Source organism: Loxodonta africana, chromosome 14 (genome assembly GCF_030014295.1).
Source record: "Loxodonta africana isolate mLoxAfr1 chromosome 14, mLoxAfr1.hap2, whole genome shotgun sequence".
Lineage (NCBI taxonomy): Eukaryota > Metazoa > Chordata > Mammalia > Proboscidea > Elephantidae > Loxodonta > Loxodonta africana.
In genome coordinates this window covers 90,079,478-90,091,734 of record NC_087355.1, presented here as the reverse complement: position 1 = coordinate 90,091,734, position 12,257 = coordinate 90,079,478, and the positions used below count along the sequence as shown (strand labels likewise).

The 12,257-nt window shown below is 54.2% G+C and overlaps 1 protein-coding gene across 10 annotated transcripts in view; it reads left to right on the top strand.

The window, feature by feature from the left end:
- TSNARE1 (t-SNARE domain containing 1) overlaps positions 1-12,257 on the top strand; it is a 226,749-nt gene that overhangs the window by 66,851 nt on the left and 147,641 nt on the right. For 8 of the 10 annotated variants that reach the window (XR_010317843.1, XM_064268138.1, XM_064268140.1 and 5 more), the window contains exons 3-4: positions 2,334-2,486; positions 3,708-4,184. Coding sequence is in view for 9 of the 10 variants with exons in the window: in XM_064268138.1 (XP_064124208.1) it covers positions 2,334-2,486; positions 3,708-4,184 (630 nt within the window). In the remaining variant the exon portion in view is untranslated. Of the gene's footprint in view, positions 1-758; positions 1,910-2,038; positions 2,217-2,333; positions 2,487-3,707; positions 4,185-12,257 lie in introns of all 10 variants that reach the window. The other 2 variants (XM_064268135.1, XM_064268134.1) reach the window with 2 other exon arrangements.

The following is a 12,257-nucleotide window of genomic DNA, read 5'->3' as shown; positions in this document are numbered from 1 at the left end:
ACTGTGTGGAGCCTCACTTTGTGATCTCTCTCCATCATAAACAGATGCAGCAAAAGCCAGCTGTCGGGTTGTTACCTACATAGAACTCACTGCTGTCAAGTCCATTCCAAGTCAGCGCCCCTATAGGACAGAGTAGAACTGCCCCCGAGGGTTTCCAAGGCTGTAATCTTTACAGGAACAGACTGCCACATCTTTCTCCCACGGAGCGGCTAGTGGGTTCAAACCGCTGACCTTTTGGCTTTAGTAGCTGGGCGCTTAACCACTGTGCCACCAGGGCTCCTTTTTTTTAACCATCATAGATTAAACCAAGCTAAACCAAACGTGTTGCCGTCGAATCGATTCTGACTCATAGCGACCCTATAGGACAGAGTAGAACTGCCCCATACGGTTTCCACGGAGTGCCTGGTGGATTCGAACTGCTGACCTTTTGGTTAGCAGCCATAGCTCTTAACCACTATGCTACCAGGGTTTCCATCTATGGATGGAAACTCCAATAAATAGGAAGAAACTCCCAAATCTCCATAATAACAGGCTAGGTCTTGAACAGATGGGATGAGTAGATGGCTTCCGAGTCCCACTGGAGACCAGAAACGCAGACATGAAAAGAGCAGTGAGATGCTACCCTGGCTGTGATGGAGCAGTGGTCGGTGAGGGGAATAGCCTGGGAACAGCCTTGGAATGGAGGAGAGGCTGTCCCCACTTGCAGGAGCACATGGCAGCACCAGCCACACCAGGACTCCAGAACGTTCCCTCTCCAGGCCCAGCCATGCCTCTGGACCCCGAGGATACGAGCAGAGTGATGGACAGAGCTGGCGGCAGGTGGTTTATGAGATGCGACTTGGATACGAGTCAAGATCCAGCTTAGGGGAGCGGTGGAGCAAACCCCAGCCCAGGACGGAGCCATTGCAGGCACGTGTGCTGGGCTTCCCCGGTGAGACGGCCCCTGAGTGAGTGAGTGAGTGAGGGAACGAGTGAGGGATTGGCCATCGAGTGCCTTCTATGCTGCATGACCCTGCCCTGCCTGCGCGAGCATGGCGTGCGCCTGTACTAGGTGCTGAAGGAAACTTCTGGATGCTCTGTGGACATGTGCTTAGCTTGGCTCCTGTCCTGCCCTGTCCCCTGGCGCTCAGAGGAGAGTGGTCCGAATTCCAGGAGCAGGAGGCTGCTGGGTGAGCAAGAGGTGAGGGTCTCTCTCTTAGTTGGTGGAACCAGCAGCGTGCCTGTGTGGTGTGGGCAGCCCTGCCTGGAGCCGGAGGGAGGGACGGTGGCCTTCTGGGATCTCTCCCACCCCAAGGGGCAGTCCCTCTATGCCCATGGCGCTGGCTGCAGTCTCCCCTCAGAAGGACACAGGGCACAGGCTGACCAGGGTGCTGTCTCTCAGGCGGGGATGTGGAGCTGGCAGCTTTGAGACACAGGGCATCTCCAAAGAGCTGCATCACAGCCCAGGGCCAGCCATGGCAGCTGGGGACCCTGCAGAGGCTGTTGTCGTGGCCAGAAAATGCATCTGCTGCATCACCCACCACCCACTGCAGCCTGTCTTCTTTGAAACCGCCTCCTATCTCTTATAGGAGGGACCCCGGAGAAAAGGAGCCACACAGACCAGGGACAGGCACACGGGTGTTTTGTGGCCTCTGTGTACACACCGTGAACGATCAAGTCTAAGGTACCATGAACTGAAAAGCACATCTCAGTTCCAGAGATGTTAAAATATTTCTAGAATGTGCATCTTAGGATCGATGAATTTCAGACAAACGTGCCCAACAATGTTTTTGAGTAAACAAATACCAGAGTGAAAATGCAGAGCGTTCTCCCTGAGCCCGACCCTGCGCTGGGAGCCGTCTGGACGCGGGGAGTGTGAAGGGGCCGACTGCACCTCCTCACAGCTCTCGGCCACGGTGGAGAGGCATAGGTACGGCATGGAACAGGACTTCCCTAAAGTGCAGGAAAACCATCATGTGCTTGAATGCTGCGGAAGTTTTGAACCACGGTAAAAGTCTCCAAAACCTTATTCTCTGTTTTTGCACTTCGTTTGTCACAGGCTGGTAGCACCTGTCGCAACCCACCTGGTCTGCAGACCACATTCGAGGGGCTCTGCCGGGGGGCCACCTGGTTAAGATAACCTTTCAAGACAGCTGAATTCAGAGAGAGGTTCCAAACATCTCAACTTCTGAGCTCGGTGCTGGCAGGGCCAGAGAAGGGGACGTTCCTGGGCCAAGGCAACCAGGGCAGACTTCCTGGGGGAGGTTTCCCGGGCATGACCCTCTTGCCCTTGTGGGACTGTGCTGCCGCACTGTGGCTGGCGGGAGTAATCGTGGATGTCCTTGTTGTCGTAGAGTGCGCTAAGTGTTGGACGGAGTATGGAATCCGCCACTTCCCCTGCCCGTCGCCAGAACGTAGCCCACAGGAGGCCCGTGTGGGGAAGGATGGGGAAGGCCACATGGGGCCAGCGGTGGGCATGCCCAGAGGCCTGTGGGCCCGGAAGCGAGGTACTTCCCCTCGGGTGCGGGGCTGGGGTCTCGGAAAGGCTACTTGGAGAGGCCGGGAGGAATGGAAGCTGGGGTTCAGGCGAGGTGCCTTGGCAGCGTTGAGCTGAGAGGGGGCAGAGGCTGACTTGGGCCCCGTAGCCTTTCCCCCTGTGGAGAGGCTGGCAGGCAGCGGAGGGGTGTGGCATGCAGGCAGGGCCACAGGCGCTGAATTAGACGCACAGGAGAAAGTGAGGGGCCTGCACCCCGAATTGGGGTGCATGGGGCTGTGTCCTGGAACAGGGTCTCCCTGCGGGGCTGGGCGGGGGTGCAGCAGGCAGGCCTCCATGCTGAGAGGTGTGAGGGGCCCTGGAGAGGTAGGCCAGCAGGGGTCTTTGTCTGGGGGGCTTCTGGGGTGGGGACAAGGAAGGGGGTAGAGCTGCTGCCCCTGAATGCTTCTCCTTGGGTGGGGCTGAGACATGATCTGCGTTCCGGGCCCTTCAGTGGGGCGACAATGTCCCTGTCCTCCAGAGGTACGAGCAGGTTGGGGACCAGGCATTTATTTGGAAGGCTGTGGGTTCACGGGGGAGCCAGCCTCTGACCTTGTGGAGCCTTCTATGGTGCAGAATGAGGGGTGCCACCTAGAGGCCTGGGCCTCACCCTCAGGAGGGCACGGTGTGAGGGGTGAGGGAGCACACGCAGGTGGAGGCAGAGGGACCTCGCCTGGGACCCTGTGCCAGGAGCTGGAGAGGAGGGCTGTGGATCACAGAGGGGCTCTGTCGTGTGTTGTGGGGGGTGAGGACAGCCCTCCCAGGGGCTCCCCAGGCCAGACAGGGAATGGGCCGCGTCCCCAGAGGGTTCTTGAGCACAGAGTCTCCAGGAGGTGCAGGGGTCCTGGGCTGTGCAGAGAGGGCTGGGCCCCGGCTGGGTGTGCAGGGGCAGCCAACCTGGCCTGAGGACAGGGAATGGTGGAGGGCAGGGCCGGCCACCCCATGTCTTGTCCCTTTACCCCATGGGTGCAGAGCAGACCACAGTGTGATCCTGTTTGGAGATGGGGACACAGTGGCCCAGGATTTTTAGTGGCACCCAGCCAGGCCAAAGCTCTGGACAACAGCAGGCAGGGCGGGTTGGGAGGGCAGCGGCACCCTGAAGCAGAAGCCACGTGGAGGCGCCCTGATGACACTGGAGCAGCCGCCGCCCCGCCGGCCAGCCCCTTCCAACACTCGCCTTTTGGTGCTGTTCCAGGACCAGAGGTCACTCCAGAAGGCAGCTGGGTGCCGGAGCCCACCGAGGTCGCTGGGCCGCTGGGCCACATGGCAGGGCCCAGCGCTGCCCGGGCCAAGAAGAGGAAGCCCAACTTCTGCCCGCAGGAGACAGAGGTCCTGGTGGCCAAGGTCAGCAAGCACCACCAGCTGCTGTTCGGCACTGGGCTGCTCAAGGCCGAGCCAGCCCGCAAGTACCGTGTGTGGAGCCGCATCCTGCAGGCTGTGAACGCGCTCGGCTACTGCCACCGCGACGTCGTCGACCTCAAGCACAAGTGGCGGGACCTGAGAGCCGTGGTGCGGCGCAAGCTGGGCGAGTTGCGCAAGGCAGTCCCCGGGCCTGGCATCAGCGCTGGCAAGCCCCAGGCCCTGACCCTCACCCCCGTGGAGCAGGTGGTGGCCAAGACCTTCTCCAGCCAGGCCCTGACCCCTGAGGGCTTCGGCCTGGAGCTGCCCCGAGGTGAGTTCCGGCCAGGCTTGGCCCACAGGGTCAGCCCTCTCCTGGCCTCTGCTGCAGGGCCCTGATTGTGTCCCACTGTCAGCTGCCCACCCGTTCTCCTCCTGCACAGAACCTCCTCCCCCTCCCCCTCCCCCTCCCCCTCCCCCTCCCTTTCCCCTTCCTCCTTCCCTTTCCCCCTCCTCCACCCCTTCCACAGGGACCTCCTCCCTTCTCCTGCTCCTGGACCTCCTCCTCCTCCTCATTATCCTCCACAGGGACCTTCTTCTCTCCTCCCCCTCCCCTCTGCCCTCCCCTTCTTCCCCCTCCCCCTTCCCTTCCCCCTCCCCTTCTTCCTTTTCCTCCATTTTCTTCTTCCTCTTTGTCCCTATCACCATCATCATCTGCACCATTTTTCTCCATTCTTTCTCTTACCCATTCAGTAATTCACCCATCCATGCATCTGTTCTTACACTTGGCCAACATTTTTAAAGTACTGAGGGAGCTTGAGAAGAAAATTGACACTTCCTGCTTAGCTCTGGCCTTAGCCCTTTTCCTTCTCCTGTCGCTGAGAGGTGAGCCCACACCAAGTAATGAGAGGAGCCCCCAAAGTCAGCTGGGTCAGACATGGGATCATGACCCCTAGTGAGACATGTGTTATCTGTTGCAGCCCAGTTACGCACACACAATTTAAATGCAGGGTTTTCAAGGCAGCACTTCCTGTGTTGGGCTGTCCTTGCCGACACTCTCCTGTCCCGTTCTGCTCCATCCCATCCCTTCCTAAGAAATTCCTCATTGTGACTTATTAGACCTATGACCTGGGTTTCAGCCTGCGGTTGGATACATGTGCTCCACCGAAAGGTGGAGACAGGCAGATTGAGACCTGGGAGAGGGGCCTCTCTCTACCTCCTCCCCTTTCCCTGTGGCCCCTGAGGCTCGGACAGAGTGTCTCCCCTGGCAGTCGGTGCAGAACATCTTGGCTGGGGTCCGTCTTCTCCAAGGAAGGCTCGCTGCCAGGCCGTCACTGGGGGCGCTCAGAGTGGGGGGCAGTCAGGTGCTGGGGAACAGGTACAAGGTGCAGACGGTGCTGTGGCCCACAGGCCACACTTCTGGCAGTGGGGACCGCCTCCTAAGTCGCAGCAGCAGCAGCTGCCCCCTCCCCTACTCTCCGCTTAGCTGGACGGGGATCACGGCGCTGTGTGTCCCTACCCCAGGCTTCAGCCATGCAGAGATGGGATGCTGGGTGCTGTTCTGCTGTGGAGCTGCTCAGCCTGTCCTGCCATCTGGGGTGGGGTGGGGTCCCTAGAGCATGGGCTGTAGCAGGTCAGTCCGAGACCCCCATCAGGACGTCAGCTTGGACCCGGCCGGAGCCCGGGATCGATGAGGACGGAGGCGTCTGCACTGCTGGATTGGGCAGAGCTGGTGCAGCCCGGGAGTGGAGCCAGCAGGTGCTCGGTCCTCTACTGGGTCGTGCGTGGACGAGGGGCAGACATGGACGTGGCCTGGGCGGGGCCTCACTAGCGCCTCAGTGTGGCAGGGAGGACATCATCACGTAGCTGCTCCTTTTGGCACAGTTGGCGCACAGCCCCCTTCCTAGCAGGGTTGGGGAGAATGGCTGCTTCTAATGGTGTGCCCTGTGCTTGGGAGCAGAGCCCCACCTTCACCCTGACCCCCTTTTCTGCTCTGTGCTGTGTGAGGACTGGTGGTTCATTCTTAAAAGCTGCAGAGGCTCAGCTGCGTGCTTCCAGAGGGCAGACAGCCTGGTCAGGGGCCATGGCCATGCCTGGGTGGCAGTGATGGGGGCAGCAGTGTTGTCAGGTCCATGGCCATGCCCAGGTGGCAATGGTGGGTGTCTTAGTCATCTAGTGCTGCTATAACAGAAATACCATGTCATGGACTGAATTATGTCTGCTTAAAAATGTGTGTGGAAACCCTGGTGGTGTAGTGTGTATCAATTTGGCTGGGCCGTGATTTCCAGTATTGTATGGTTGCCCTCCATTTTGTAATGTAATTTTGTGTTAAAGAGGATTAGAGTGGGATTATAGCACCCTTACCCAGATCACATTCCTGATCCAATGTAAAGGGAGTTTCCGTGGGATGTGGCCTGCACCACCTTTTATCTCTCAAGAGATAAAAAGGAAACGGAAGCAAGCAGAGAGTTGGGGGCCTGATACCACCAAGAAAGCAGCACTGGGAGCAGAGCACATCCTTCGGACCTGAGGTCCCTGCACCTGAGAAGCTCCTTGACCAGGGGAAGATTGATGACAAGGAATCTTCCTCCAGAGCCAACAGAGAGAGGTAGCCATCCCCTGGAGCTGATGCCCTGAATTTGGACTTATAACCTACTAGACTGTGAGAGAGTAAATTTTTCTTTGTTAAGGCCATCTACTTGTGGTATTTCTGTTGTAGCAGCACTAGATGACTAAGACATACCACAACTGGATGGCTTTAACAAAGAGAAGTTTATTCTCACACAGTCTAGTAGGCTAGAAGTCCAAATTCAGGGCACCAGCTCCAGGGGAAGGCTTTCTTTCTCTGTTGGCTCTGGAGGAAGGTCCTTGTCATCAGTCTTCCTGTGGTCTAGTAGCTTCTCAGTGCAGGAACCTTGAGTCCAAAGGATGCGATCTGCTCCCAGCGCTGCTTTCTCGGTGGTGTGAGCTCCCCGTCTCTCTGCTGACTTCTCTGTTTTATATCTCAAAAGAGATTGGCTTAAGATACAATCTAATCTTGTGGATCTCCTCAATATAACTGCCACTAATCCATCTCAATAACATCATAGCGATGGGATTTACAACACAGGAAAATCACGTCAGATGACAAAATGGTGGGCAGCCACACAATACTGGGAGTCATGGTCTAACCAAATTGATACACATATTTTTGGGAGACAGTTCAGTCCATGGCAGTGGGGATGGCAGTGTCATCATGGGGCCATGGTTGTGCCTGAGTGACAGTGAGGAGGGACAGTAGGGCCCTCGGGGCCATTATCCAGGGTGTCATTAGTGGGACTCGACGTTCTGAAAACTTTCAAGCCCTGCCTGTGTGCTGGCGGAGGGTAACGGAGCGCTGGGATTTCTGAGACTGTGAACTCAGTGGTACCCACCTGGCCTCTGCAGTGGCCCCTATTCCCAGAGAAGGAAACTGAAGTGCAGGATGGGATGTGTGAATCCCTGGGAGACTTGAACTGAGAGCATTGTCCTACCTGTGTCTCTGGAGGAGAGGGTTGGGGCCACACACAGGGCAGTGTTGTTGCTCTGTCACCTCCTCTGGATCTGAGTCGGGACCTTGGCCCTTTAGTGTGCATTCCCACTTGTGAATGAGGATGAGGTCGCCAGAGAGGGGAGCCACCAGACCAGGGTGGCATCATGGTGGGGGTTTTCCTGGCAGCAGTGTGGCTAGGGCAGGGGCAGGCCTGGGCCCTCCTGAGGGGAAGTCCCTGTGCTGAGGCGGGGTTCCTGAGGGGAGGCCCTGTGCTGAGGGGGGGTTCCTGAGGGGAGGCCCCTGTGCTGAGGGGGGCTTCCTGAGGGAAAGTCCCTGTGCTGAGGGGGGCTTCCTGAGGGGAAGTCCCTGTGCTGAGTGGGGCTTCCTGAGGGAAAGTCCCTGTGCTGAGGGTGCTTCCTGAGGGGAGGCCCCTGTGCTGAGGTGGGGGTTCCTGAGGGGAGGCCCTGTGCTGAGGAGGGGTTCCTGAGGGGAGGCCCCTGTGCTGAGGCGGGGTTCCTGAGGGGAAGTCCCTGTGCTGAGGGGGGCTTCCTGAGGGGAGGCCCCTGTGCTGAGGGGGGGTTCCTGAGGGGAAGTCCCTGTGCTGAGGGGGGCTTCCTGAGGGGAGGCCCCTGTGCTGAGGCGGGGTTCCTGAGGGGAAGTCCCTGTGCTGAGTGGGGCTTCCTGAGGGAAAGTCCCTGTGCTGAGGGGGCTTCCTGAGGGGAGGCCCCTGTGCTGAGGGGGGCTTCCTGAGGGGTGGCCCCTGTGCTGAGGCGGGGTTCCTGAGGGGAGGCACTGTGCTGAGGGGGTGTTCCTGAGGGGAGGCCCCTGTGCTGAGGGGGGGTTCCTGAGGGGAGGCCGTGTGCTGACGGTGCCTGTGTGGCGCAGTGTCCCTCTTGCTGTTGCCCCGGTGGTTCCCCTTCCTGTGAGTGCAGGCCCCCCGTAGCTGCAGGTGCCCTTGGGCCCTGGTTCAGTGGGGGCCGCTGATTAGACCAGGTGGGGGGCATGGACCTCGTGGTAGAGCATGGTCACCGTGTGTGTTTGATGTCCTGCTTCCCCTTTCTGCAGTGGGCAGATAGCACAGAGTGCGATGGGGAGATGCGACCCACCCTCCGGGCCAGGGAAGTGGATGCCCTTGCTTTTTGTGGTCAGGTTTAGAAAGGCCCATTATCTTGCTGGCAGCGGGAGGAAGGGCAGGTGGGTCGCGGGGAGGTGAAAAGCCACCCTGAGCTCTGCCAAGTTCATGTTGCAGCTTACTGTGTGCAAGTGCAGCTGCTCGGGGTTGTGCATGTAAAATCTGGAAAGTGAGGTTTCCTCCCGCCTCTGGGTGGGCCTGGGGCCAAGGACGGGGGACCGCGGCTCTTCTCAGGCTCCCTCCGGGATGTGGACCCAGCCTGGGGTGTCTGGTTCTGGGGGGCCTCTGCACCTCCTTGGAGCCCTGTGGTTCCAGCCCACCAGCTGTTCCTAGAGAAATGCCTCAGACGCTCAGAAACCGTGTCCCAGGCGTCCCTCTGACCGTGTCGTTGCCGGCTGTGGGGTAAGAGCCCTGTTTCTCCATCTAGGCTGGGAGCCCCCAAAAGCAGGGCTGTGCTTCCCCCCTGCTTCCTTTTCCTATTCCACCTGCCTGTGGTGACCGTTTGGCCCCCAGGGTGAAGTGAGAAGGGACAGAATGTGGGGTCAGGAAGCCCGGGCTGTATTTGGGCCTAGTGAGCTGCTCACCTTGAGGACCTTGTTTGTGGCATGGAGTGATGGGGCCCTGCTTCTTGCACAGGAGAGCCTTGATGATGGCATGCGATGCTGACTTGGCTTTGCTATGGGTCGAGGGATGCGAGCCTGAGTAGAGAATGTCCTCTGAGAGGGCGCAGGGCTGGTGCTCTGGAGGAGGAGGGCAGTGAGTGTATGGCCTGGCCCGTGACAGGACAGGGCGTCTGCGGGCTCCCTCCATCATGGCCTTGTTCCCTTAGTCACCTTGTTCCTGGGATTCTGGGTGAGTCAGATCCTGGTCTGGAAACTAGGGGTGAAAATTGGACAGGCCCTGCCCTTGTCCTGGGGAAGACCACTCTGGCTGTGGGAGGGGAGAAGCAGCTCTGAGCCAGGTGGAGAGGGCTGCTGGGAGGGCGATGGGCCAGCCTGGGGGGCTCGGTGCTGGGGAGACGTGGCTGGGTGGGGGTGGCAGGTGGTGAGGGGAAGCAGCGGGTGCAGATGGCTCTGGGCATGGGCTTCTGCTGTACCCCTCATTAGAAGCCCAGGATGCTATTTCATGGACATATAATTTATATAGAAAACATTGCAGCCGTTTTAAGGGTGTGGTTTAATGACATTTCACCAACACACACCATTGCAGCTCACCACAGTGATGATACAAAGAACCCTCAGTCACCCCCATCCCACCTCAGCCTGAGCCCAGGCAGCCATGGGTTTGTTTTCTGCCACCGTGCATTCCATTTCCTTTTTAGAGTTTCATGTGCTTGGGATCGCCTGGTCTGCATTCTCGTGTCCGGCTTTCTCCTCAGGCTTATACTTTGAGGACCATCCACGTTTATTCTCGTGTCCGGCTTCCTCCTCAGCCTTATACTTTGAGGACCATCCACGTTTATTCTCGTGTCTGGCTTCCTCCTCAGCCTTATACTTTGAGGACCATCCACGTTTATTCTCGTGTCCAGCTTCTTCATCAGCATTATACTTTGAGGGCCATCTACGTTTATTGCATGTGTCAGGATTCTCCCCTTCTTCTTGCTCGGCAGTGCGCCACCCTTTAGGATGCCACAAGTTGAGTTTCCATTCCCCAGCTGATGGGTGGTGTCATTGTTTTCAGCTTTTGGCTGTTATGAATAAAGGTGCCATGAACATTTGAGTAAAATCTTTGTGTGGACCAAAAAAGAAAGTTTGTTTGTTTTTTTTTCCCAGCAATAGGGGGATAAATACCTAAGAGTGGAGTTGCTGGTCACGTGGTAAGTTTAAGTTAAATTTTAAAGAAATTTCCAAACTGTTTTCTAAAGTGGTTGTACCATTTTAAATTCCCATGAGCTACGTATGAGCATTCCACTTGCCCTACATCCTTGTCAGCACTTGGTGTTGTCAGGCATTTTGATTTTAGCTCTTCTGTGGTGGTGAGTAGAGCCCTGATGGTGCAGTGGTTAAGCATTTGGCTACTAACCAAAAGGTTGGCAGTTGGAATCTACCACCCGCTCCTTGGAAACTCTGTGAGGCTGTTCTACTCTGTCTGATAGGGTTGCTATGAGTTGGAATCGGCTCAACAGCAATTGGTTTGGTTTAATTATGGTGATGTGTAGTGGTATCTCATTATTTGTAGTTTTTAATTTTTATTTCCATGATGTTGAACAGCTTGTCCTGTGTTTGTTGGCCGTTTGTATATCTTTTGTGTAATGTCTGTTCAAATCTATTGTGAATTTTATATTGGGTTGTTTGCCTTGTTGTGTTATATAAGCTCTTTATTCTGGATACAAGGGGTTTGTCACAAGGTATCTGTATCTTGAATATTTTCTCTCAGGCTATGACTTGTCTTTTAATTTTCTTAACAGTGTCTTTTGAGGATCAAAAGTTTTATTTTTTGATATTATCATTGCTTTCTTTTATGGTTTTTGTTTTTTGTATCCTACCTAATAAGTCTTTGCCTACTACAAGGTCATAACAATTTTTTTTGTCCTATTTTTAAAAGACATTTTATAGTTTTAGCTTTTACATTTAAGTCCATGATCAATATTTAATTCATTTTTGTGTTTGGTTAATTTTGGGTTGAGGTTCAATGAATAACCAATTTTTGTAGCACCATTGGTTGAAAAGACTGCCTTTTCCCCATTGAATTTACCTCGGTACTTTTGTCTAAAATCAGTTGACTGTATTTTCATGTGGGATATTGATTTATTTCATTGATCTGTATGTATGTGCTTATGTCAACACCATCTTATGTAGATTACTATAACTATAAAATAAGTCTTGGAATGAGTTGGGAAGCGTTTCCTCCTACTTTGTTTTCTGAACGTCTTTGTGTAGAATTGGTATTATTCTTCCTTTAAATATTTGGTGGGATTTACCAGTGAAGCCATCTGAGTCTGACATTTTCATTATGGGAAGAATTTAAACTACAAATTTGATTTCTTTAATGTTATAGTACTATCCAAGTTATCTGTTTCTTTCAAATGAGTCTTGGTAGTTCTATGTTTTTCAAGGAACTTGTCCCTTTTACCTGAGTTTTCAAATTTGTTGGCATGAAGGTGTTCATGATGTTCCTTTAGTAGCCTTTTAATGCCTGTAGGATCTGTAGTGCTCCCTCTTCCTTCTGGTATTGCTGATTGTATCTTCTCTTTTTTGTTTTTGATTAGTCTGACTGGAAGTGTATCAATTTCATTGGTCATTTTAAAGAACTAGATTTTGATTTCATTAGTTTTCTCTGTTTATCCAATGTTGAATTAATTGATTTCTGTTCATCTTTATTATTTCCTTCCTTCTGATTACTTTGGGTTTAATTTGCTTTTGTCAGATTATTGACTTGAGACCTTTCTTCTTTTCCAGTATAAGCAGTTACTGCTGAATTTCCCTCTCTGCACTGCCTTACTTACATGTATGTATTTTTATGTGCCGTGTTTTCATTTCATCCAGTTAAAAATGTTTTCTCATTTCACTTTTGATTTCCCTTACTAGTGGTTATTTTGAAGTGTGTTGTTTAATTTTCAAATCATATGAATGTTTTCAGATATCTTTCTGTTATTGGTTTATAGTTTAATTATGTTGTGCTCAGATATTTTTTGTATAATTTCAGTTATTTTAAATATATCGAGACTTGCTTTATGATCTGAAATATAGTTTGTCTAGGTTAATGTTCCATGTGCATTTGGCAAGAATGTGTGTTCTGTTGTTGTTGGGTGGCACGTTCTGTAT